The following is a 27,712-nucleotide window of genomic DNA, read 5'->3' as shown; positions in this document are numbered from 1 at the left end:
TTTCGACTTTCCCCTAGGACTACCGCAACTTAAAGTGTAACGTTCCTGGATAAAACTCGAATCTTTTCTGATCTAATTGAGTAAGAATTCTGTTCTCTGACAGGACTCTGTTAAAAGCTCTAGTTATTGGTTTTGAGTATTGGAAACAGAAAATGGTCATACTGGAAAAAAAAAAAGCCCATGTCTAAAAAACACCTTAATAATACCATCTTATACCTGGGAGGTGACTCAGAGGAAGTATCCAGAGCATCATAAGATATTCTCTGGTAAGATCTTACAAGGTCTGGTGAAGATCTTGGAGTCCAGTATGGTTCTTTTAGGGTAACAAGCTTTGTCTCAAACCACATAAATTCCAGATTAGAAGATGTCCAAGTCATATTTTGTAATTATTAGTTCACATGTTAAATAAATTAGGATGATTCAGTCAAATTAAAATAAACACTACTTGTCTTAACTCTATACATAAAATGCTAAACAATCAAATGAAAAATGGAAAGTCATCTGAGTAGCATGGAATTGTTACCCCCACAGCCCTCTTAGTTTTGCCTCTTTCAAGAAGAAAGAAAGAAAAATAATTTGAGACATTTACTAATTTTACTCTCATTTAACCCGTTTATTTTTAACTTTCCTGGTTTTAAATGTGAAAATTTGGCCCCAAAAAATAATTTTTAAGATACGAACAGATATGAAACATGACCTACTTAAAAAAAAAAAAAAGAAAACTTGAAAACCACCAAGAGGCATGTTCCACGTCTTTACACTAGGGCTGTGCCTTATACCACCGATGGCAGCCTGCAGGAGGATCAGGCTAAAGGAATTCTGCAGAAGGAAGAGATTAGCAGAAAAGGCATCCTGGGGTTGCAAATGATAGAAAGAAAGAAAAATGTGTACTGCATTCCCTGTCTGCACTAATGTACATCCTCTGGTCTAGCCAGGTTTGTAAGGTAGGATTGGGTAGTGATTAAGAGTTGTATGAGCCCCCAATAAAATGATAAGAAGGAAGGAAGGAAGGAAGGAAGGGAGAGAGAGAGAGAGAGAGAGAGAGAGAGAGAGAGAGAGAGAAAGAAAGAAAGAAAGATTGATTTAAGGAAGATTCTATAGAGGGAAACTAGGAAGAATTTAGGAACTCTGGACCTGAGATGAGGGAGTGGGACATCTGGCTATGGGACATGAGGGGGAATGGAAGAGATACCTACTGACAAAAGAGCAGGGTTGGGTAATTCCCCAACACTGCTGTCCCTTTAGCTAGACGTGATTAAGGTTCATAGATAAAGTTCAACCACAGCCAGCCCTAAAGAATTCGTAAATGTATTATCCATGGTAAATTGTAATTCAAAGAAAGTTTTTCTTGCCTACCAAACCCACTTCTGGGCTGTTCTCTCCTAATACAGAGTTGACTGCTCAAAGAATGTGAGCTCTAAGCTTAAAACTCACGGCCAGCAAGCCGATTCCCACTCATGGTGATCTATACCAAAAACCAAGCTCACGGCCTTCGAGTTGATTCTGACTCAGAGCAACTCTACAAGACAGAGTAGGCCTGCCCCTGTGGATTTCCAGCTGCAACTATTTACAGAATAGAAAGCCTCTTTTTTCTCCCAAGGAGCAGTTGGTCATTTTGAACTGCAGAACTTGCGGGTAGTAAGTAGTCCAACTCGTAACCACTACGCAATCAGACTTGGTGATCTACACAGAGTTTCTCAAACTGAAAATTTTTATGAAGACAGACAGCCTCTTCTTTCTCCTGTAGAATAGCGCCTATGAAACAGCTGATGGGTTTTAACCACCTTGCAATTAGCAGCCCGATGCCTAACCCACAGTGCTACAGGACCCCTCTCTGAACAAGACCCATACTAAGTAAATCTGGTGGTCTTTTTTTAAAATTCAACTTGAATGATATTTTAAACATATTTACTATGCCTCCTGTTTCCCTGGAGTGTGGGGCAGGTGGACAGATTAAAAAATATACAAATATGTATACACGTAAATGAGCATATCCTGGGAGACAATTAATGGATCTTCACCAAAATGGTTAAAATTGAACGTCAAGGAGTTTGATATTTACTATTTTCTGAAGTTCCAATCCTCTTCACTCTAATTTTGCTAATCAAAAAATAATGTCGTCAACAGTAAAGTAAGTAAAATTTCATACTACTATTCATATTTAAGTGTCCTCTTATACTTCATTAAATACAACAATAATAATAACAGCTAATACTTTTAGCACTGACTGTATTTAATACATAGTATCAAATTAAGCTCTCACATATCATGATCCCCATTTTACAGATGAATAAGTTGAAGCTTAATGCAAGATTAACTCTTAGAAATACCTCTCTTTTAAAAAGTCAACAGCCTCAGATCTCCAAGCCAAAAGTGGCACTGAAACGTCTGCAACATGCTGGCAAGATGGTTTCTTTGAGGCATGATCCCGTTGCCTTGGCAGCCCCATTGAGCTCAGAGAACGGAGGTCTCAGTGCAGGGCCTTGTCAGGAGGCCTGAGGGATTGGAGCACTTACTTTAAGAAACACACTTGGACACAGAGTAACAGCAGGGCTTCTTTTGTTTTGAAGTTGGGTGGGAACCCTTGACTTTGGGAAGACACCCTTGACTCTTATATATTGTACTTTCATGAAGAGAGGGTCCTAAACTTAGCTAAAGAACTACATTCCATACTTCTGCATGACATCGTTATACTACTGGCCAACCAGCTGTAAACAACTAAGCAATATCACCAAGCGTGGAAACAATGCTTTTGCCATTATTTGAAACCTGTGTTTCATTTTTGCCATGTCTTACGCAAATGAATTGGAGGGTGATGAAGACGGAAATAAAAGCACACTGATGCTAGGGAGAAGGAGCCCCAGGGGTGCTGGGGAAGGGGGTGTGTGTCAAGCATTGGATTCCTAGACACAAGGTTGGCGGTTTAAGCCCACCGGTCAACCCTGAGGAGAAAGATTAGGCTGTCTCTCCTATAGAGATTTACCATCTTGGGAATCCTACAGGGTCACTATGAGTTGGAATCGACTTGATGGCAGTCGTCTTGGCTTTGGTTGGTTTTGGGGTTTGTTTTCTTTTTAAAATCATTTTATTGGGGGCTCGTACAACTCTTATCACAATCCATACATACATCCATTGTGTCAAGTACATTTGTACATGTGTTGCCATCATCATTCTCAAAACATTTGCTTTCTACTTCAGCCCGTGGTATCAGCTCCTCATTTTTCCCTCCCTCCTTGCCCCCTTTCCTCATGAACTCTTGATAATTTATAAATTATTATTATTTTTTCCTGTCATATTACATTGTCCAACGTCTCCCTTCACCCACTCTTCTATTGTCTGTCCCCCAGGGAGGGGGTTATATGTAGATCCTTGTGATCAGTTCCCCCTTTCTACCCCACCTTCCCCTTTACCCTCCTGGTATAGCTACTCTTATTTTTGGTCCTGAGGGGTTTATATGTCCTGGATTCCCAGTTTCCAGTTCTTATCTAGCTTTGGTTGTTTTAATGCTAGTAGTAAGTATAAACTTAATCCTGCATGGTAAAGTAAGATAGAAACCTTTGGGTATGTTCAGTATACACATAGTAGCAAATTAAATTCTCACATATCATGAACCCCATTTTACAGATGAGTAAATTGAAGCTTGATGCAAGACTAACTCTTAGAAATACCTCTCAATTGAACACACCCTCTGAGGTGAAAGTTGGCTAAACCTGTAGTTCACTGGTGGGGATGGGAAGGGCGGGGAATAGTAAAGAACACATATTGAATTCTGGAAATACATCATTGAAAAATGTTTCTAATAGGTAGGGGGTGAGTGGTACATGACAGTATATTTTAGCTCTCTGCTGCCCTAACTAATCCCAAGTCCCTATCACCCATGTGACGTTTATATATGAAAGAAATTCCATATAAAATGAGCGAATTGTTTACATTTTCTTTATGGTATTTCTTTAAGAAAAAAAAAGAGTGTACAAATGTCATTTAAAAGACACTAGGCCAGTGGTTCTCAACCTTCCTAATGCCACGACCCTTTAATACAGTTCCTCATGTTGTGGTGACCCCTAAATCATAAAATTATTTTTGTTGCTACTTCATAACTGTAATTTTGCCACTGTTATGAGTTGGGCCACCCCTGTGAAGGGGTCATTCAACTCCCAAAGGGGTCACGACCACAGGTAGAGAACCGCTGCTCTGGACTGTGGCAGGAGGTTCAGAGATGGTTTCCACTGCTCCCCAGCTGGTCCACATGCCCTTGCGTAGGCTCCTCCCCTTAAGTGTCAGCTGTACCCAGTGACTTGTTTCTAATGGGAAAAGCAGAGCAAAAGTGATGGGATTAGGTTCCAAGAGACTGTGACTCTCGTCTTGTTCACCCTCTTTCTTGCTTCCACTCTCCCTGGCCCTTTGATCACATTTGGGTGAAACAGTGTCATGTTGTGAGATACTCTATGGAAAGGGTCATGTAGGAAGGAACCAAGTAAGGCCTCTCTACCTCTCTGCTCATGAGGCAATGAATCCTGCCACCAACTGCAAGAGTAAGCATGAAGGTGGACTCTTCCCAGGCAGGCCTGGACGTAATGGTAGCCTTTCATGAGGCCTTGAAAAGTGACTCCTGACCCACAAAAACTATAGAGATAGCCAAAAGAGATAGTGTCTGGGGTCTTAAAGGCTTGAAGGTGAATAAGCGGACATCTAGCTCTGAAGCAAAATGCCCACATGGAAGAAGCACACCGGCCAGAGCGATCACAAGGTGCCAAAGGGAACAGGTATAAAGGCATCATGCAAAAAAAAAAATATATATATATATGTGTGTGTGTATATGTATATATATACCATATTGAATGAAGGGGGAAGTGCAGAGTGGAGACCCAGGGCCCAAGGGTCGGCCAATAGAGATCCCCCCTCACAGAGGGGTTCAGGAGAGGAGATGGGTCAATGAGGGTGCAAGGTAGTACCGATGAAGAACACAGCTTTCCCCCGATCCTGGATGCTTCCTCCCCACAACTACCATAATCCGAATTCTACCTTGCAGGGGTGGATAGGGCAAAGGTTGTACACTGGTACATATGAGGCACAGGGAATCCAGGGTGGATGATACCTTCAGGACCAAGGGTGTGAGGGGCGATGCTGGGAGCGTGGAGGGCGAGTGGGTTGGAAAGGGGGGACTGATTACAAGGATCTACATATGACCTCCTCCCTGGGAGAGGGACGGCAGAGAAGGGGGGGAGGGAGACTCCAGATAGGGCAAGATATGACAGAATAACGATGTATAAATTACCAAGGGCACATTAGGGAGGGGGGAGAGGGGAGGGAGGGGAAAAAAAGAGGACCTGATGCAAAGGGCTTAAGTGGAGAGCAAATGGTTTGAGACTGATTGGGGTAAAGAATGTATGGATGTGCTTTATACAATTGATGTATGTATATGTATGGATTGTGATAAGAGTTGTATGAGTCCCCAATAAAATGTAAAAAAAGAAAAGAGGAGAAAAAAATGATTAGGGCAAAGAATGTACAGATGTGCTTTATACAACTGATGTATGTATATGTATGGACTGTGATAAGAGCTGTATGAGCCCCTAATAAATTGTTAAAAAAAAAACTATAGAGATAGCAAGATGCTGTTTAAGCCACAAAGTTTGGGAGCCATTTGTTATATAGCAATAGGTAATCAATGCAACCTCAAAATATGCACAGCCTACATACAAGACACAATCTAGGGTGATGTCAAAGAACCAGAATAAGCAGGAAAAGACAACACACCAACTCTATATAATTCTCTGTCATTTAATATGATAAAGTATTCAGAGTTATAGGTTAAAGCTGTCTCTGCAGCTATACCTACTGCATCATTCTTTTAAATCGATCAAAACTATTTCTGACTCAAAGTATAGAAAAGTTCTTTATTAGTACAGTAAGCGTTTCATAAAATAAAGTAAGTCAGTGGGCCTGGGATAGATGTGACCTTTTGATAACACCAAAATGTTTAGTGGATGTTAATTAAAAACAAAACCCAAAAGGTCACTCAAAAAAAATAATTTTCTTCCACAATGAGATCTCACCAAATTCCCACATTCAACCTTCACACACCATGTAGTTCTTTTGCCACTTGTTCCTAAAGACTTCAAAATATTGTGAATTCATTCATAATTGGTGTGAAAAATAATTATTTAAAACTCATTAGATTTGGAATGGGACTTCTATACTTATTTGTTTAAGGCAGAGAGTTAGGATCAGAAGAGTTTTGGGGCATTCATTAAAATCCTTCATGCAGTAAACATTTAGAACATCTCATACACTAGACTATGACATTGAAAAGAAGACAATGTTCAGTTTATGCCACTAATCCACTAGAAATAGTCTGTACCTAATAAGTCATATAAATCCACTTAACAATTCTATCATTTACCCAGTATTTCTCCATCCTTGCCAACAAATAATGTGAAGTTGCCAGACACTTTGCTGAAACTCAATTCAAGTAATTTATGAACACAAACAATATACCAACTCTAAGAATACAAAAATTAGTGCAGTATGATCCCTGCTCGTAATTTAGAAAAAGAGATAAACTTTATTTTGGCATTGCTCCAGTCTACCAGAATAGTAATCCCATAAAAATGAGTCAGCCTGTATTTCATCTTCTCACTCTTACCTACATCCTGCTGTAAAATTAAAATACAACTTTTCTCTCTTGGTGTTTACAAGTTCCACATATTTATAGACTTATGTATCTATGTCCCTGTTTCTGGCCAAGATGAATATATTTAGCTCCTTTTCTCCCGTTCTTTTAAAGCAATTCCTCAATATTGTAACCTTTTCTGTACTAAATGCTAGTAACCAAATGATTTGACCACAAACATAAAGCAGGCAAACAAACGAAAAACTCACTAGTCTTTTTGATGACAGTAATGTCTCTCTGTGTGAAACAATGGCTATTGTTCACTTTTTTAATTTTGGGGTGACACCTTCACAGCAAGCCTTTTTATTTACTCTAACACCCCTAATTCTATAAATTTAGAGATGATGTGATTAACAAATAACATAAAAAAAGATAACTTACAGCATTAGAAAATAAAGCTTAAAACAAAACAAAAACTACTCACTAAAATAGCAACTCTAATCTGAGACTCTCAAAAAATCATTTTTAAACATCTCCATCCTCTTTTTAATTTTCTTTTTTTTTGCGTGAGAGAGTGAGACAGCTAGTGAGAGTGAGTGAGTGAGTCAATGAGTGAGAGTGAATGAGTGAGCGAGAGAGTGAGAGAGTGAGTGAGTGAGCGAGTGACTGAGTGAGAGTGAGTGAGCGAGAGTGACTGAGTGAGTGAGTGAGAAAGTGACTGAGTGAGAGAGTGAGTGAGCAAGAGAGTGACTGAGCGAGTGAGTGAGCAAGTGACTGAGTGAGAGAGTGAGTGAGCGAGAGTGACTGAGTGAGTGAGTGAGCAAGTGACTGAGAGTGAGTAAGCGAGAGAGTGAGAGAGTGACTGAGCGAGAGAGTGAGTGAGTGACTGAGTGAGAGAGTGAATGAGTGAGAGTGAGTGAGTTAGTGAGAGTGAGAGCGAGTGAGTGAGAGAGCGAGAGAGTGACTGAGTGAGCAAGTGACTGAGTGAGAGTGAGTGAGCGAGAGAGAGAGAGAGAGTGACTGAGCGAGAGAGTGAGTGAGTGAGTGAGTGAGAGTGAGTTAGTGAGAGAGTGAGAGCGAGTGAGTGAGAGAGTGAGTGAGAGTGAGAAAGCGAGTAAGAGTGAGAGAGCGAATGAGTGAGTGAAAGAGTGAGAGTGAGAGAGGGAGTGAATGAGAGTGAGTGAGAGAGTGAGGGAGCGAGAGTGAAAGAGTGAGAGAGGGAGTGAGTGAGTGAGAATGAGTGAATGAGAGTTAGTGAGAGAGTGAGTGGGTGAGTGAGTGAATTAGTGAGAGACTTAGTGAGAGTGAGTGAGAGAGCGAGTGAGAGAGTTAGTGGGTGAGTGAGAGTGAGAGCGAGTGGGTGAGTGAGAGTGAGAGACTTAGTGAGAGAGTGAGAGTGAGTGAGAGAGCGAGTGAGTGGGTGAGTGAGAGAGTGAGTGAGAGAGCGAATCCCATCCTCTTTTTAACATCATTCATATTTCACTTCTATTGAAAGCATATAATTTAAATCTGAAAATACTTAGCAAACCATGGTAAAACCATGCATCAAGACCAGTGAAAATAATTCAGGAGGCTGCCATAACGCAAGTTGTTTCGAAGTTTCATATCTTATTGAAAAGCTACTTACTTGAGGGTGGATGCCATTTGTGAGTTATAAACAAGCACTGTAGTAGGTCAGAACCAGACTCAGAGCACATTTTCATGATTTGCTTAAAGTCGTAATAACCAGTGGTGACTATGGTAGTAATGTTTGGGGGCAGGGATTCATTCTGTTGCCCACAAACTTCCAGTACTAAACCAAACAAAAAAAATTCCCTATCCTGATATTCACGGTTTTCTTCAACTGGGCTCTACTCTATCTCTTTCCGGTCTTATTTCACACGAGCCTAATTCAGACTGTTCATATTTGAGCCAGACAGAACTGCACACCCTTTCTGGGATTATCCAAGTACTTTATATCGTAGAAACTTGATGTCCAACACTCCCTTGGATTACTCTAATTTCCTGAACTGTTATTTAAATTCAACATCATCCTGCAAGGTCTCGCTCAAATGCCACCTTCTCTCCAATTTGTCTAATCAGAACCTCTTCTGTTCTTGAGTAACACTGAGTTTCCATCTCTTACATTAGCCATGATCACATTTTCTTTCATCTTATCTAATATACCGTATATTCTCGAATATAAGCGGACCCGAGTATAAGCCGAAGTACCTAATTATTACCTGGGAAGCCAGGTATAAGCCTAGGGTGGAAAATGCAGAAACTATTGATGAGTTTCAATAATCAAAACAAATGAAAATAAAATTACTAAAAATGAAAACATCAGGGGGGTAATGTATTTAGATATTTATTTTAAATTAAAAATTAAAAAACATAAATAAAAGGACAAGTCATTTAACATTAGTAAACCAGCACAGTAAGTGGAAAATAGGTTCAACAAAAACAATATGGTATCAACAATGATACCTTAAGAGTACTATTCCCTGAGCTCACTCAGCAACCAAGCTAAAATGGAAAGAATTAAAATCCTTCAAAACTGGATTCCTCATCATCATCCGTATCCTAATGCAGAGCTTCAGCTGGTATGAGGTCATCATAGACGCTGTCCTTACTGAGATCGCTGTCATCACCATCACTGCTATCATTTTCATATAAAGCGCAGTCTTCACTGCCATCCATAGCATTACTAATACTACATTTCTGGAAGGCACATCACACCATGTCTTCTGGAATGTCTTTCCATGCATCTCGAACCCCCTTTGCTATTAACTCTATGTCAGGCTTCATGAGATTTCCTCCTTTTGTTAGTCGGGCTTGACCAGATGACATCCACTCATGCCACATCCTTCGCACACGGTCTTTAAAAGGCTTATTCAAAGATACATCCAGAGGCTGCAGTACAGATGGAAGCCCAACTGGAATAACGGCTAAAGTAACTTTACTAGATTTTGCCAATTTTTTTATGTCATCCAATAGGTGGCCTCTGAACATATCCCAAACAAGTAACAATGGCTTTAAGGCTGCTCCTGGTTGTCAGTTCCAAATTTCTTTCAGCCATTTTTTTGTTCCATCTTCATCGATCCAGCCTTTAACATGTGCACGCACAGTAATTCTTGGTGGGAAATTTATCTTTTTAGACAAGGTCTTTCTTTTAAAAATAATGACAGGATGCAGCTTAGTTCCATTAGCCAAACATGAAAGAACAACTGTAAAGTGGTTTTCTTTCATTTCCTGTGGTTTTGAGAAAACTTTTTTTCTCCTAAACTTGCCACAGTTCTGTTGCTTGGAAGATCAAAAGTCATGGCAGTTTCATCCATATTCCCAATATTTTCCAGGTCATAATTATAAATCCTTCTTTGTTTTATAATATATCACTGGAATAACATAATTTTTTCTTCAAGGTCTTGTGGTAATTTCTGGGAAATCTTTATTCTTTGTCTCAAACATAGTAGGCCAAACCTATTCATGAAGCGGGTACACCATCCTGCTGATGCAGCAAATTTTTCACTGCCTGGTGTTTTATATTTGTTATCCTTAGCCATTTGTAGTGCATATATGCAGATTCCCACGCATGTTATGCAATAACCATTTTAACGACACTCCATAACACATCTATGCAATTCATTCTCTAGAGCCCCATAAAAAGACATTAAACCATGACGAGCTTTTTCAGCTTTTGGAATCTGTTCCAAGTCAGCCTTCATTTTCCGCCACTCCCTCACTTGCTTTTCGTCAACACGGAATTCTCTACTTGCAATACTGTTATTGCTCTCTTCTGCTATTGACACAACCTTCATTTTGAAACCAGTCTCATATGACCGCCGTTTTTGTTTTGGTTCAAGAGTATCCATTTCTAATAGGATAAAAAAAACAAGACTTTGAAAAAGAACTTTCAAATAATGCCCCCTCCCCGCACACACACGTGTTGGGGGGGAGGGTGGAGTCTGTGCGGGCGGGGGATGCAGGATGTGAATTAACACAGAGACCAGAGGGGAGAGATGGAGCGCAGCCACAGACACATCCTTTGTGAATTGGAGCCATCCATGACAAAGGACGGCTCTGATTGGTTAGATGTGAGTAAACAAACATCCAAAGCCCTGCAGTGTCAGTGGGGCTTTGAATGAACAGCAGAGAAATGGCAATCACCCGCAAGATAACAGACACTCTTCCAGTTACCTCAGGGAGGCCCCAGCGAGATGTTGTAACACTGACCCATGTATAAGCCAAACCCGTTTTTCAGCACATTTTTAGTAATGACAAACTCTGCTTATACATGAGTATATACGGTAATTATTTGCCTACTAGGAGGCTTTAAAAAGTTAGCTAGCTAATTAGTTAGTTAGTAGACAAGTGGAATTTCAAGATACTTAAATTTTCTCACAAGTTTTATGAAACCGCCGGGTACACAGCATAGTCTTCTATCAGACTATAAATTTCTTGAGAAGATTTTAATGCAGTCATACTTATATTGTCACCAACTATTCATGCTTTGCACATACAAGTAAATCATAAATGCATATTGAAGCCAGTGGTTGCCAATACATATGTTACTTGATCCAAAGAAAAAGATAATCCATAATATTCAGTTAATATTTTTATTGATATTAACTGAGGAGTCATTTATTTAGCACCTATTGTGTACTGGGGTAGTTTTGTACAAAAATGAATCAAACAAAAAAATTATTCTCTCTTCAGGTTTATGGTCTGAAAAGAATAGGTGTGTACATTAAGAGATAAATACCAGAAGAGAAACAGAGATGAAATATAACAAAAACAAACAGAAATTATCTGCAAATATGGATGGATATCATGGAAAGTTTGGATGTTTGGCAGAGGTAAAGAGTTTTAAGATAGGGGAATACAATGCTAACTAGTCAGCAAATCTCATGAGAGACAATCTCCGAGGTTCAATAAACCCAGAGAGTGGTATATGCAAAAGATGATGGGAAGGCAAAGCTTATATACTGACACTACACAACCCTGTTTAAGAAATCAAAGACAAATTCAAAACATCCCACATTTGTGAAACAGAAGGCTCAGCATAGCTAAGATGGCAATACTCTCCCATCTAACTGACAACGTCAGTATGGTCTCTATGAGAATTCTGAGTGACTTCCTTTTACAGGTTGTCAGGCTGATTCTAAAATTCACATGGAATTGCAAAGGGCACAAAATAGCCAAAACAATCATGAAGTACAAAGTAGGACTCACCCTTCCCAAAACAATGTTAATAAAGACAGTGTGATACAGACACGACAGTAAGACATAAAGATCAATGGAATACAACTGAAATTCCAGCAGAAGCAAAAAGGGGTGTGGGGGGGGGGGCGACTAGCATACATTCTAGTCAACTGATTTTCAACAAAGATGTCAAATCCATTCAATAGGGAAGAAAGGTCTCTTCAGCAAATGATGCTAAGACAACCGCAGATGGCCACAGGAGCATGAGTTGGACACTTTAGCTCATGATGCATACAAAAATTCACTGAACATAGATAAAAGATATATATGTGTAAGAGCTGAAACTATACAACTCTTAAATGAAAACATAGGGGTAAATCTTCTTGACCATGGGCTTAGTAAAGGATTCTTTGCAACAACACCAAAAGAAACATGAAGGGGGGGAGGGAGCAGGGGGATAAATTTAATTTTATCAAAATTTAAAATGTGTTTGCTTACCACCACCACAGACAAAACAACAACCAGGGAATAAAAAACAATAACGAGGTGGATATAGAAATCCTGGGAGCGCTGGCACAACAGCAATCTAGCTGAAAGGAAGTACTATGCGATAGAAGTAGAGTGAGCATGATGGTGGGGCAGAAAGAAGGTAAAAGGAAATGAAGGAATGATCTAGGAAGCAAAACTATGTTTAGAGGCACAAGCATTGGGGTGTCCATATGTAATACATTAATCCATAAAAATAGAAGTATTGGCTTATGTACATATATTTATATGGCAATACACTGAAGTAGTGGATGAATTTTGGGCCTCTGCTCATACCCTCCCCCTCAATACAAGAACATGTTGTTCTAACAAACTGGAGATCTGAGATGCTCATCCTCCTGACACATCACTTAAGACAAAATGGGTGCATACGCAAATGTAGTGAATAAGGCAGATGGTGCCCAGGAGAGAAACAACAAACCCAAATGGAAGAAGCACACCAGCCTGTGTGAGCATGAGGTGTCATCGGGACCAGGTACAGACATCAGAAAAACCTTATCAAACAAACAAAATCATATGGTTAAGAATGAGGGGTATCAGAGCAGAGACCCAAAGCCCATCTGTAGACAATGGAACATCCCCCACATGGGGGTCACAGGAAAGGGATGAGTCAACAAGGACACAGTAAAACACCAATGAAACACATAATATTCCTCTGACTCCTTGAGGTTTCCTCAATGTGGGTGAGTGCAGAGTGGAGACTCAAAGCCCATTGGTAGCTAACCGGACACCCCTTACTGAAGGGTTGTGGGGAAGAGATGAGCCAGTCAGAGTGCAGGGTAGCAACGATGGAACATATAACTTTCCTCTAGTTCTTAAATGCTTCCTCACCCCCCAATATCATGATCCCAATTCTACCTTACAAATCTGGCTAGACCAGAGGATGTACATAGGTACAGACAGCAACGGGAAAGACAGGGAACCCAGGACAGATGACTCCTTCAGGACCAGTGGTGAGAGTGGCAATGCCTGGAGGGTGGAGAGAATGTGGTGTAGAAAGGGGGAACTGATTACAAGAATCTATGTATAGCCTCCTCTCTGGGGGATGGACAGCAGAGAGGAAGGCGGGGGAGACGTCGGACACTGTAACATATGACAAAAGAATAATAATTTATGAATGATGAAGGGTTCATGAGGTGGGGGAGAGTGGGGAGGGAGGGGGAAATGAGCAGCAGATATTAAGGGTTCAAGTAGAAGGCAAATGTTTTGAGAATGATGATGGCAACAAATATACATGTGTTCTTGACACAATGGCTGTATGTATGGTTTATCATCTATCAAGGTGTCACAAGGGTGGGGGGAAGGGGGGAAGAAGAGGAGCTAATACCAAAGGCTCAATAGAAAGTAACTGTCTAGAAAAGAATGATAGCAACATATGTACAAATATGACTGAGACAATTGATGTATGGATTGTAATAAGTATTGTAAGAGCTCTCAATAAAATGATTTTTTTAAATGTGCTTGCTTCCAAAGACACTCTCAAGAAAGTAAAAATACAATGTACAGAATGGGAAAATATTTGAAAATCACTTATCTGATAAGAGATGTTTATCTAGAATATATAAAGAGCTCTTTAAGAAAATATCCCAGTTAAGAAGGTCAATTATTCTAAATAGACATTTCTCAAAAAGGATATTTAAATGGCCAATAAGCACATAAAAAGATATTTAACAGAGGGAGGGAGAAGTTGGTAGTGGGGAGGGAGGGGGGAAAATGAGGAGCTGATATCAAGGGCTCAAGTAGAAAGCAAATGTTTTAAGAATGATGATGGCAACAAATGTACAAATGTGCTTGACACAATGGATGGATGGATAGTGCTAAGAATTGTATGAGCCCCCAATAAAATGTTTTAAAAGATACCTAACGATATTAGTCATCAGAGAAAGCAAACTAAAACCACAATGAGACATTACTTCACACCCACTAAGCTAAAACAAAAAATCCAGATGATGTTAAGTATTGACCAGAAAGATGTAGAAAAATGAGAATTCATACACTACTGGTGGGAATGTAAGTAATGCAGATGCTTGGTAAAGTCTGACAGTTTTGCAAAAGGTTAAATATAGAGTTAATCATATGACCTAACAATTTTACTCCCGGGCATATATTCAAAAGAAATACAAGCAAATGCCCACACAAAAACTTGTATAGAAATGTTTACATAAGTATTACTCATTACAGCCAAAAGGTGAAAACAATTCAAATGTCTGAATAAACAAAATGTGATATACCCATACAATCCCCCTACAGTAAATATTACCTGCCCATATAAAGAATAAAGTAGTATACATGCTACAACATGGATGAACCTTGAAAACATTAGCTAAGTAAAATAAGCAAATAACCAAAGTCCACATATATAATTCCTTTCACAGAAACATAGGGAATCAGAAAGCAGATTCTGGAGGGTGACAAATAAAGGGTACAGGGCTTTTTTTTTTTTTTTTGAGGCGATGAAATATCCTGAAATTGACTGGTGATGGTTGTCCATATCTGTGAAGATAGTAGAAACCACTGAATTGTCAACTTTAAACAGGTGAATTACATCTAAGCATACATAGCTAAGCAAGATAGAGGAAGAAGAGAATCTATGTTGAGGATACAGACACTAGAAAAGATAGTTGATGCTGTATCTGAAATCCAAAATGAGAACAAGAATTATAATCTATAAACAATAGGAACTATTTCAAAGTTATTGAGCAGAAGATCAAAAATGAAATGGCGGGGAAAGAGGTTACTGATAAGGGGATATATTAAGAGGCAGAACCATAATCAAAGGGAGGGGGTAAAAACCCCACTGCCATAGTCCATGCTAACTCCTCGTGATCCCTGTGGGTTTCCGAAACTAACTGTTAACAGGAGTAGAAGACCCGTCTTGCTCCTGAGGTGCTGCTGGTGGTTTCCAATGGCCTGCCACACAGTTCAAAACCCAACACATGACCACTGCACCACCATCCAGGCTCCAGCCTCAACAATGGGCTCAACCACAGCAAACTCCACGGAGACGGTGCAGGACCAGTTAGTGTTGTACATAAGGCTGCCATTAGTTGAAGCCAACTCCACAGTAATGAACAACCACGGAGGATCCCATCAACCTGATGCAGACTAGGTCAGGGACAAATCACATTAGGGACAAGATTCTGCATTTGAATAGAAGCAAAGAAAAAGGTAGTAAAATGTCTGAAATATGAATGAAGTGCCAGGAAAGTAACAGATGAATGGAATAGATATTTTATATGTCAACCTAACCAAACTTGGCAAGCTAGGGATATGGGGTGCAAAGAAAAGTCTGCAATGGTAAAATAAGGAGGGAGGCTGGGAGAAGGGTTGGGTGGTGGTGGTGGTGGTGGTGGTGGTGGTGGTGCTGTGGAGTAACCAAAATAGAAGACAGTGAAAGAGCAGCAAGTTTGGATGTGAGTAAAGTTAGTCTGGTCAAACAGAGTTTCAGTTCCAGTAGGCGGTCAAATGACAATGTCTTGGCTAAAATGTATTAAACTATGCCAAGAAAGCGTACCATTAATTAATCTTCAGGGAAAGGTTTTGATCAACTATTTAATTGAGAATTATCTTAAGTGTACAACAAATTAAAACTTTAGAAGCCTATTTATGAAGATCTCTGAATCTAGAAAACCCCCTGGGACAGTAGAGATTTTAAAAGTATTGAGAATGATGATGGCAACAAATGTGCTTGACACAATGGATGGATGTATGGATTGTGATATGAGTTATACAAGCTCCCCAATGATATGATTTAGAAAATAGAAAAAAGTATTGATTCATAATTTTGAGTACTGAGAACCTTACAGTTGAAAATCATAAGATGAAATGTTTTTGGTGAAGTGATAACTGCATCTTCAGTGCTCACTGTCATCTTGGCCCAATGTCACTGTCAATAATAAGAGTAAGAGTTGATCAAACCAGATGACTAATCCTGACTGGCAGTGTATACAAGCTATCTTTGAGCATTTCTTTCTTTCTATAATAAACACATCTCTCTAGTTAATATAGATGGAATCAACCTATGACATTTCTCTACCATATGCCTATAATTACATAATCAGTTATTAATAAATGTCTGCTATATGTATACTGAATCTAAAAAGTAAAACCACTTGAATATAGTCTAATTTGCCTAATAAATATATTAATCTTATTAGATATATTCATTCATTTATTGTTAATATTGATAACAACATTCTTTATGCTGGATGCAATGTCATTATTTCAGTTTGGATCTTGAGGATAAAAATAATGAGAATTCTGAGGGGCCAGCCCCAATCCCAACTACGTGGACACCTGCCACTCCCCATAGAATTTATTTCAGAGGACAGCACTGAAGCTGCAGCTCAGGGAGAGGGACATGTCTGATCAGAGCACATGGGAGCAAATGAAGGGGGTGGAAGAGAGAGTGCAGCACATCCTGGACCACCAGGCCTTGACGATGACATCCCCGCTCAGAGCAGCCAGTCCACAGAGAAGACCATATGGTCGGCCCCACTATGAGGCACGACATCACTCCCTGACCCATAGCCCTACAGGGGACCTGTAGCCCTACAGGTGACAACAGTGTGGGAATTCCACCCGATCTGATCCCACACTGAGGCAAAACACTAAGAGCATGCAACAGAACATCAAGGGGGAACAGAGTAACAAAGTCCCCAGGGAATACAAAAATAGACTTTGGGGCCAGGGCTTGGCACCCATCAGACTCAACCGGAAAACACTCCTAAAGGCCAACAAACAGTCCTTGAACTAACTACAGCTTTTCTTTGTTATTGTTGTTGTTGTGTTGGGTTTTGTTTTATTTTTGTCACTGGCTTTTTGTTGTTGTTGTTTTGTTTTCTTTTATTGCTTGGTTTTGCTCTGTCTTGTATTTGTGCATGTTATTATCTCCATAGATCTGTCTAAATAAGATAGGTTGGATGAACCATCTGGGGGATAAAACCATGTGACCAACAGTTCCAAGAGGACATGGGAGAGGGGTAGATGAGGAGAGAGGAAGTGGTGTTAACAAACCCAGGGACAAGGGAACAACAAATGATCCAAATTGGTGGTGAGGAGGGTGTAGAAGGCCTGGTAGGGCGTGATCAAGGGTAAAGTAACCAAGAGGAATTACTGAAACCCAAATGAAGGCTGAGCATGATAGTGGGACAAGAGGAAAGTAAAAGGAAAATGAGGAAAGAGCTAGGAGGCAAAGGGCATTTAGAGAGGTCTAAATAAAGGCATATATACATGTAAATACACATATATGAGGATGGGGAAATAGATCTATGTGCATATATTCTACATGTTTAGTATTAAGGTAGCAGATGGACACTGGGCCTCCACTCAAGTACTCCCTCAATGCAAGATTACTTTGTTCTATTAAACTGCTCACTTTTCCGACACTACTGCTGAAGACAAAGTGGGTGCATAAGCAAATGCAGTGGAGAAAGCTGATGGATCCAGGTTCTCAAAGGATATAGCGTCTGGGGTCTTAAAGGCTTGAAGTTAAATAAGAGGCCATCTAGCTGAGAAGCAACAAAGCCCACATGGAAGCAGCACACCAATCTGTGTGATCACGAGGTGTTGAAGGGATCAGGTATCAGGCATCAAAGAACAAAAATCATATCATTGTGAATGAGGGGGAGTGCGGAGTGGGGACCCAAAGCCCGTCTGTAGGTAACTGGACATCCCCTTACAGAAGGGTCTTGGGGAGGGTGCAGTGTAGCAACGATGAAACATACAACTTTACTCTAGTTCCTAAATGCTTCTCCCTTCTTCCCCACCCCACCCCCCCACAACCCACTCTCATGATCCCAATTCTACCATAAAAATCTGGCTAGACCAGAGGATGTTCACTGGTTCAGATAGGAACTGGAAAAACAGGGAATCCAGGACAGATGATGCCTTTAGAACCAGTGCTGAGAGTGGTGATAGCAGGAGGATAGAGGAAGGGTGGGGTGGTAAGAGGAAACCTTATTACAGGGATCTACATATAACCGCCTACCTGGGGGACAGACAACAGAAAAGTGGGTGAAGGGAGACATCGGACAGTGTAAGATATGACAAAATAATAATTTGTAAATTATCAAGGGTTCATGGGGGGGGGGGGACAGGACGGGAGGGGGAAGAGCCAGGGGCCCCTGATGCCAGGTGTTTAAGTAGAGAGCAAAATTTTTGATGATGATGAGGGCAACGAATGTACAAATATGCTTTACACAATTGATGTATGTATGGAATGTGAGAAGAGTTGCATGAGCCCCAATAAAATGATTTTTTAATTGAGAAAAAAAGATGAGATAAAAAAAATGAGAATTCAGTCTTTAATCATAAACATTTTTATTAATGACCAACAGTAGCAATGGGTGAAGGGCAAAAAAATAAAAACCAGTACTTACCTTCACTGAATTCACAATAAAAATCCAAACCACCATCATTACCACGCAAACAGGTACTTATTTCATATATGACTTCACTATTAAAGTAATATTAAACATTTGTTTAAAAACCACACTGACACATATAATAAAAGGAGACAAAATGTTATTAATACTTATTTTTAGATTATAGGTTGATTTATGGGTGATTTATGTTTCCTTCTTTTTTGCTATGTGCAATGTCATTTTTTTCTGAAATTAATGTTTTATTATAATTACATTCAAGAAAATATTTTTTAAAGGAATGAGAAAAATATATATTTGATCAATTCAAAAGCAGCATACTCACCAGGTCTCTGTGAAGTACCCAATTTGCATGGAGGTAATGGATACCATCCAGAATCTGATAGAGCAATGATTTAACCATGGATCTTGGCAATTGCATGGGCTTCTTATTTGCTTTGGATGCGCGATGAAACTTAATAATATGCTAGAAATTTAAAAAATAAAACATACTATAATTTACAGTCTTTGCTAACACACAGCACAATAAAATCTCTCTGTTTTAAAATTACTTATTAAAGGCCAATGGTGACAGAAAGAAAATAACTTGAGTAGTAAGGTCAACCAAAACTGTATTTTGGGAGTGAATGTGGCCATGCTAATGAAGAGCATAGTTACTAGATTTGCTTAAAATTTCAATTCAAATAGAAACAAAAGGTAAGATGCTTCGATGAAAAGCCTGCTTAAAAATAGAAATAATTTAGAAATTAGGAGCTGAAACCAAGGGCTCAAGTAGAAAGCAAATGTTCTGAGAATGATGATGGCAACAAATGTACAAATGTGCTTGACACACAATGGATGGATGGATGGATTGTGATAAGAGCTATATGAGCCCCCAATACAATGATTTAAAATTTTTAAAATAATACAAAATAGAAATCAGACTACCTGCTCACACTTCATCTAGTCCTACCATTTCATAAATTGTTCATATTGGAAATATCCAGTTCAAATATACACATTCAGATGTAAGAGTTTAAGACAAGCATATACTTCATAAATAATTGCTTCCTGTCATTTGACATAACATCTTCAAAGATTTATTGCTATATCTTGCTTTTCTAAAATTTATTTTGGGGTGATTATATACACAATCAAATACACATTTGTTTACAACTTCTACATGTACAGTTCAATGACACTGGCTAGACATATACCCTCCTCGCTGTCTCTACACATGCTGTTATGTCACCGCTAATTCAGGCTCTGCCCTGAAAGTTCCCATCTGTGATTTAAATGAACTGTTGTCAGTCTGATCTCATATAATAATTCTTTATGAAGAACACAACACTCAAGGTAAACATTCTTTACCAACTGAGCCCAACTGCTATTTAGTTCAACAATGGCTTCTTGGGACAGTTTTGGTCCAAGGTCCAAAGATGATTTCTGAGTAATAACAGATTCAGGGGTCCTCTGTATTCATTTCTTGATGGGAGCATAGTTCTACTAGTTCTAAAACACATTCAAAATCAGTATTGTGGCCCTTCCCCACCGCTAGTTCCAATAGGTACGGGACTCTCCACTAATATCTTCACAAAAATTGTCTCCAGGTGTCTAACTTGGTAAAAAGTATCCCCTCTTGACAGAATAAGGTGCCCTAGTGGCCCTGTGGGATAAGCACTGGGTTGCTAGCTGCCAGGTTAGTGGTTTAGACCACTAGCCGCACCAAGAGAGGAAGATGAGACTGTCTAATCTTATAAAGAAGTACAGCCTCGGAAACCCTACAGAGAGAGTTGTTATACGGTGGAGTAACCTCAATGGCAGTGGCCTTTTGAGTTTTCACTGACAGAATGAAAGAAGAGAAACAAAACAAATCTTTGGTGTTCTTTAAAAGTTAGAAAGCACTTACTGCATTTGGGGAACATCACCAGCTATGTGTGACCATTGGGAAAGTTCTACCTCCTTTTGGTACCCAATAAAATTAGGATAAATTCCTAATGGTTAGCTATAAATAGGAACTCACCAAAAAGGAAGAGGGAGAGAAATGCCATTGAAATAAACACAACTGAGCACTGGACCACCATGCCCCAATGTTTATATTCACCTGTTACATGTGGATTACAAAAAGATTGTAATAAATGGGAAGAAATGTTCCCTGCTTCTCCGCATATCCCAGCCCCACCCTCAATCCCCATTTCAGGTGTGCTGGGCCTTATACAATACAGGTGAAGTTATCAGCAGTGCTCACTCAGGGCCAAAGCCCAAACCTGATGCAGTAGACTTGCTTCAACTCATAGAAACCTGCTGGGACAGAGTGGAACTGCCCCACAGGGACGGGAGGGCACCAGGGGTTACAAAGGCACACTATCGCATCGTTCCTCCAGAGCACAGCTGGTGGATTCAAACTGTCAGTCTAAGCAGCCGAGTGCTATAACCACTGGACCATCAGGGATCCCCTTCAACAGTGTTCCATTAGGCTTAAAATGGCCAAACGGTACTGAAAAACTACTAAGCTATTTATGCAGTTTATTTTTTATAACATGTCACGTGATTCTGAGGAGTAATAGGGGCTCCAGGTTGACACAATAATGGTGCTCTATCTAAGGAGCCCTGCAGGCTAGTGTTAGGCTGCTAACTGGTGTTAGGCTGCTAACCAGCCCCTCTGTGGGAGAAAGCTGACGCTGTCTGCTCCCCTAAAGATTTACAGCCTTGGAAACCTAGTATAGGGATGCTATGAGTCAGAAACAGCTAAATGGTATTGGCGTTTGGGGAGGTTAGCACTTTATCTAATAGGAACATAGAAGCAACATATGTAGCTATAAATTTTAATAACCACATTAAAAAGAAAGAAAATAAACATGTAAAATTAGTTTTAACATTTGAGCTAACATATCTAAAATATTATTTCAACAGTGTATTTTACATTTACAGCACATCTCAATTTGGACCAACCACTTTGCAATGGCCATTATGTGGCCTTTGTTAAGCACCATCAATCAAATTGATGTTCAACTCATAGCAACCCCATGTGACAGACAAACTGATGACCCATTAGGAACTCTGGTGTCGTGGCGGTTAAGCATTTGACTGCTAATCAAAAGGGTGACCGTTTGAGCCTACAAGCTGCTCCCTAGGACAGATACAGAAGGAGTCTGCGTCCATAAAGATTACAGCCTTGGGAACCCTATGGGGCAGATCTACAGGATCACTGAGTTGCAATAAACTTTATATCAACAGGTAAGGGTCGCTAAAAGTCAGAGTTGACTCCAAGGCAGTGGTTGGGTTCATTCATATGAGAGCAGAATACTAGCTCTCTCCCCTGTGCATGTGTTGGATGGGTTTGATCAGGCAACCTTTTGGTTAGCAACCAAGTGCTTAACTGTGTGCCGAGTAACTCTTTATGTGTAGAGTGTAGCTACTGAACGGGACAGCATCAGAATCTGACTAGACCAATGTGCTACATCTTCTTTAAGGTAATTCATCACTATCAAACTCACTGCTGAAAGGACAGAGCAGAACTGCTCCTGTGGGTTTTTGAGGCTACAAATCTTTACCAGAACAAAAGCCTTATCTTTCTCTCTTGAAGCAGCTGGTGGGTTTGAACTGCTAACCTTGAGGTTAGTGGCCCAACAATGTTTCCCACTATGCCACCCAAGCTCCTGGTTAGTAGAACTATAAACCAAGAGAAATGGGGATAATGTATAATTACTCATGGATGGGGATAATGAAATTATTCATGGATATCTAAGAAGTGACAAAAACATACTGGAGGTTCTTAACAATATTTGCTGTCCTAATATAAACTCTGAAAGTTCCTTCCAGATCTGAGTCTGTTAAAGTAAGTCCAAACAGATTTAAAATTTACATAGATGACAAAATATGCAGTATTGAATCAAAATTTTGTTATCCGTAATTTGAACATATTTCCAAGTATGGTTTAGTTTGTTTTCTGACTTTTAGCAATTCCTGACAAAATATTTAAATGTTCTGATTACTAACTTAAAAAGTTAAGACAGAATTCTTTGTTCTTTGATATGTCACTATTATCAAGGGGATGCCGACTCTGAGTGTGATAGGTAGGTTTATTGTGCCAACCTGGCCCATAAGAACATGTGGAATTAATAACGTCGCAGATTGATTGGAGAGCAAAGAGATAAATGGCTCGGCGAACCCTGCCTCTCTCTTGCTCTCCGGTGATCGGACCCTTGTGCGGCTGACTTAGCTAGTTCTCTGCATCAGCTTGCAAGCTACACTACCTGTGGGACACCCAGGACCATGTCATGTAGGACACCCAGGACAACTGTGCACCATGTCGCTAGAATTTGAGGTTTCTTCGAGACCTGCTTCACCACACTGTTGGTGTATACCTCACTTGAGCTGGGTCCCATAGGATCCTGTCATATGGCTGACTGTTGGTGACCTGCCCTGCTATTTGCTGCCTGTGGTCGGACTGTCTGCATTGCTTTACAGAAGACTCAGATGCCTGCTTCCTTTTCCTTGGACCCAGCATCCTCCATGAGTTGAAGGACTTCCAGTATATTAGCTGTTTCATGAATTTTATATATTATAGTGTTTTATATATATATAATCATTAGTGTCCTGGTTTTGTTTCCCTAAAGAACCCTAACACAATGAGCAACCCTTTAGGACAGGGTTCTATATAATTGCCCTGTGAGTTTCTGAGACTGTAATGTTTTATGGGAGTAGAAAACCCCATCTTTCATATATTGATAAAATATCCTTAAAACTTGCAAAACCAAACACACATACACACTCTTATTTGTGGAATCGGTTTTAAATGGCAAAACAAGAATATAACTGGAGAAATTGGAAGTATTGTAGGTACCACAAAAGAAAGTCATTTCACTACACATTATAAACTGTCATCAATTACTTACATAAAATTACAATCTCCCACTCATTAAGATTTTCTGAAGTAAAATGTCTAGCTAGGGAAAATACGGTAAAACTTGGGGAAACCAGAATTGTGTAAAAGACAGAAACCTGTCAGAGAAGAAAAACTCAAATATTTCCCACTAGTAGAGAGTGACAGAAAGAAGGTAAGACTGTATGCACTCTGTCAGAGGTGGAAAAATTACAAGATCCAGAAACACAAGGTGTTTTGAATAAAGTAGCATGTTTATAGTTATTACTCACATTTTTAAACTTCACGTTATATTTATGGATTTAGTCTCAACAGAGTAAGGTTTTCTTTCTGTGAATCAGCAATATGGGTCACATACATTTATGACTCCATAATAAACTCAGTGCCACTGAGGCAATTTTGACTCACAGGGACCCTGTAGGACAGATCAGAAATGCTTGTGGATTTCTGAGATTGTAACCCTTAACAGAAGCAGACAGCCACATCATTCTTCCTTGGACTGGCTGGTGGCTTCAGATTACTGACCCTATGCTTAGCAGTTCAATGTGTAACCCACTTTGCCACGAGGGCCACGAGCGATTACAAAACAGTGCTCCATGCCTCTTACAAACAATGCTCAAGGTACAGTGACGGACTTACCCACAAATCATGCTCTGCATAGTCAAACAGCAGCCACACCTTCCTGTCGCTGTGAGAAAGGAACACCTTCTGCAACGCGATCACATTCGGGTGCTTCAGTTCTCGCAAAAGCTAAGTGCAAGAAGAGAGGTGGGTCACGGCTTTGTTAGCAAGGAGGAGGAGATGAAGAAGTTGATAAAGCTCTTTAATTTAGAAATAAAATTGGTGAAGTTATGGAAAATCCAGATAAGCAAAAGTACAGTACAAACAAAACAAAAGAACCCGCCATATATAAGTGATGTGTTTTGTGCTGTTGCGCTGATTCCAAGTCACGGCGACTGTGTTCAGAGCAGACTTTCCCTCGGCCTTCCAAAGCTGAGGGCTGCCTCTTAACCCACAGAACGGCTATGGACTGCATCCGATAGCAGCTGAGCAGTTAACCACTGTGCCTGCCACCAGAGTTCCTTAGTTATAGAAGGCTGTGGCCAAAACACTAAGAAACAATGAGGCAGAATTAAGTGTATCATGTCATAAAATAGAAATATAGCTTTTTTCCCCTGAACAATTACCTGAATCATCTACCACACAAATCCCCAAATGCAGTTGTTTTTGTTTTCTTTTCAAGTGGTAATGACAGTTTCTTCTGGTTCTCTGCTACTGAGGAGGGCTTCTTAAGCCTAGATGCCAAACATTAGGGAAATCGTTTCACTCATACTAGGTTCTTCGCAAACATTTTCTTTTGCTCTTTAAACTAGATGTTTACGCTTTGGCAGGTCACTTAAATCATCCAGAGTCCATTTTCTCATCTGAACGGTGGGGAATTGCCTAATCCACCCCACATCACAGAGGTTACAGTGCAAAGCAGATGAACAGGAGAGAAACTTCTGAAAACTACATAGCAGTACAGTAAGCAAAAGCAACAAGGTCCCACTAGAGAACCATGTGGTGTATGCATATCCTTTTACCTAGAAGTACAGCTCCACTGGATGCAAAGGATGGTGGGAGAAAGACGTGACAGTCTGCTTCTGTACACAAAGACAATCTTAAGGCAGTTTCCACTCTGTCCTAAGAGGTCACTCTGAGTTGGAACCAGATAGATGGCAATGGGGTTCTTATGGGGGTTCAAAGAGCATTCACTACTCCACTACCCTAAAGATTAATGGTTCTAAACACCCAGGCAGCACCAGGGTAGAGAGGCCTGATAACTGCCTGTTAAGAAGATAACAACCAAGAAAACCCTAAGGAGCATTTTTACTCTGTAACACATGGCAGCTGGTGGTGCTGATATTGAGTGTAGCATAGCCACTGATAAGAAACGGGTGGGAAAAGGGTTCTGGAAACAGAAAAGGAACAAATGTTCACAAAGTAAAGGCTTTCATCTGAATGCTGATATCAAGAAGGCCAGAACAGCAAGTGAAAATGTTGCACTTGGTACATAGCAGGCAGGTGCTTGATAAAATATTTAGCAACAATGACATTAGCTGCTCAAGGTGAAAGCCTTGTAAGTGAGTATGCCTGCCTCCAGCTGTCCTTAATCAAGTTCAAGTTGCATACAAAGAGAGAAATAAATTCGAATTGACAAATATTTTTGGTACCTTTTAAGTATAAAGCTCTGTGGATGTTACAGAGAGGGAGAGGGAAAGAAACTTCTACTAAAATGTTTCTTTATGCAAAGTGACTACATATAAATGCTCTCTCTTACTTAACCTAATGACAACCCTAGGGTGGGCACTGTCATGTGTTCCCCAAAACCTGTGTCAACTTGGCTAGGCCATGATTACCAGTGCCTTACCAGTTATGCAGTGATATATTCATCCCACATAATGTGATCTGCTATAATAACCACCCCATCACAATGGTAAAGGTCTAGAATGCCTTGGAGAGACTGCTAGTGGGATTCCTGGTGTCAAAAGCTGATCCAGTGATGGCTCAGATAGGATGTGAGAAGAGCTTTCACATGGAGCCAGTGCAGAGAGCAAGATGCCATGGCACAGAAATGGTCGCAGCAGAAGCAGGAAACTGGCACAAGATGGCACAGGATCTGACCCACAGAGCAAGCTGAGTGCCTTCAGGCAGGAAGTTTCCTGGTAGAGTAGGGTGGTTCGGGGCATGTGCCAACTAAATTAGGCTTTCCAACCCAAAATGCGAGAAAGCTGAACACATTTTTTTAATTTTATTTTTAAGCTGAACACCTTTGGAACAACGCTTACCAAGGTGGAGTGGGGTGCTTCTGGGCACGTGTCAGTAGAGTTAAAGAGTTTTGTTGTGAGCAGGCCAGAAGCCAACTCGGCCCAGGATACCTGGCAAGCATAGGGACCAAGGCACCAGGAGGTAAAAGAAACAGAAAGCAGAAGGTGTCTCAAAGGGTAGGCCCCTAACTCTGGGATCTCAAAGGGTGGAATCATGGTCTACTGGGCTTTAAATGATAGGGTCAAAGATTTAAAAGAGTCAGTTCTTCACTAGCTCATTTCCAGAGTGTGGGACTACCATTTACAAATACCAGAAGGATGCGGCTGAATCTACTGCCCAGTGCAGCAGAAGTAGGGCTGCCAAGGCAAACAGAAAGGAGCCCGCTGGGGCCATGGGGTTGAGGATGCCATTCAGTAGGATTAGGAGAATGAAGCTGCTCAAAGCCAAGGAGGCAGAGCTGCCAGGGAGGCAGAGCTGCCAGGGAGGCAGAGCTGCCAGGGAGGCAGAGCTGAATGAAGCCCAAGACTACAGGACTCCACAGAGCACATGGCCAACACCCAGTGGGGAGGGCAAAGCCACTGCCTAGATGACTTCAGAGAATGATTGCTTTCAAGCCCTGGGAGTTCATATATACACATTTCTGCTAGCTTTGGACTTGCTCGATGCTTTCTATCCCTTCTTTCCCTCTAATTTCTCCTACTCTGTGCCTGTTCCACCACTGTACTTTGGAAGCAGTTAGCTTGTATTCTGAGTTTCACAGGTTCATATATAAATCATTTTGCACACTCACACACACACGGGGACTAACAATAGAAACATGGGTGGAGGGAGACAGTGGATGGTGTAAAATATGAAAATAACAATAATAACAAGTGCTCCTGAGGGTGGGGGAGGGAGAGGAAAAAAGAAGAGCTGATACCAAGAGCTCAAGTAGAAAGAAAATGTTTTGGAAATGATGCTTGATGCAACTGATGTATGGAGTGTATGGAGTGTATGGAGCTGTAAGAGCCCCCAATAAAATTATTTATTAAAACAAATAAAGCATTTTGCCCCAGGATGGAATTTGACCTTGGAGTATATTTAAGACCTTTGTAATGATATAATGTGGTAAATATGTTTGCATGTGACAATGACATGAACCTGAGGGGTCCAAAGGTTAGAATGTCATGCACTGAATTGTGTGCCCCCCCCCCCCAAATATGGCTAGGCCAGAATTCTCAGTGGTTTGGCAATTACGTAATGATGTAAGCATCCCTGTGACATGAGCTGATGCAATTGCCCTGCATTTGCAGTGTGTCTTGAAGAATGCATTGACCT

At 40.4% G+C, this 27,712-nt stretch overlaps 1 protein-coding gene across 4 annotated transcripts in view; it reads right to left on the bottom strand.

Moving 5' to 3' along the window:
• CDK19 (cyclin dependent kinase 19) overlaps nt 1-27,712 on the bottom strand; it is a 186,982-nt gene that overhangs the window by 55,617 nt on the left and 103,653 nt on the right. For all 4 annotated transcript variants that reach the window (XM_075554673.1, XM_075554670.1, XM_075554672.1 and 1 more), the window contains 2 exons: nt 24,227-24,337; nt 19,049-19,189 (listed from right to left, as the gene is read on the bottom strand). In XM_075554673.1, the coding sequence (XP_075410788.1) occupies nt 19,049-19,189; nt 24,227-24,337 (252 nt within the window). The remainder of the gene's footprint in view (nt 1-19,048; nt 19,190-24,226; nt 24,338-27,712) is intronic.

Source organism: Tenrec ecaudatus, chromosome 7 (assembly GCF_050624435.1).
Source record: "Tenrec ecaudatus isolate mTenEca1 chromosome 7, mTenEca1.hap1, whole genome shotgun sequence".
Classification (NCBI taxonomy): domain Eukaryota; kingdom Metazoa; phylum Chordata; class Mammalia; order Afrosoricida; family Tenrecidae; genus Tenrec; species Tenrec ecaudatus.
This window is presented reverse-complemented; position numbering and strand designations above follow the sequence as displayed.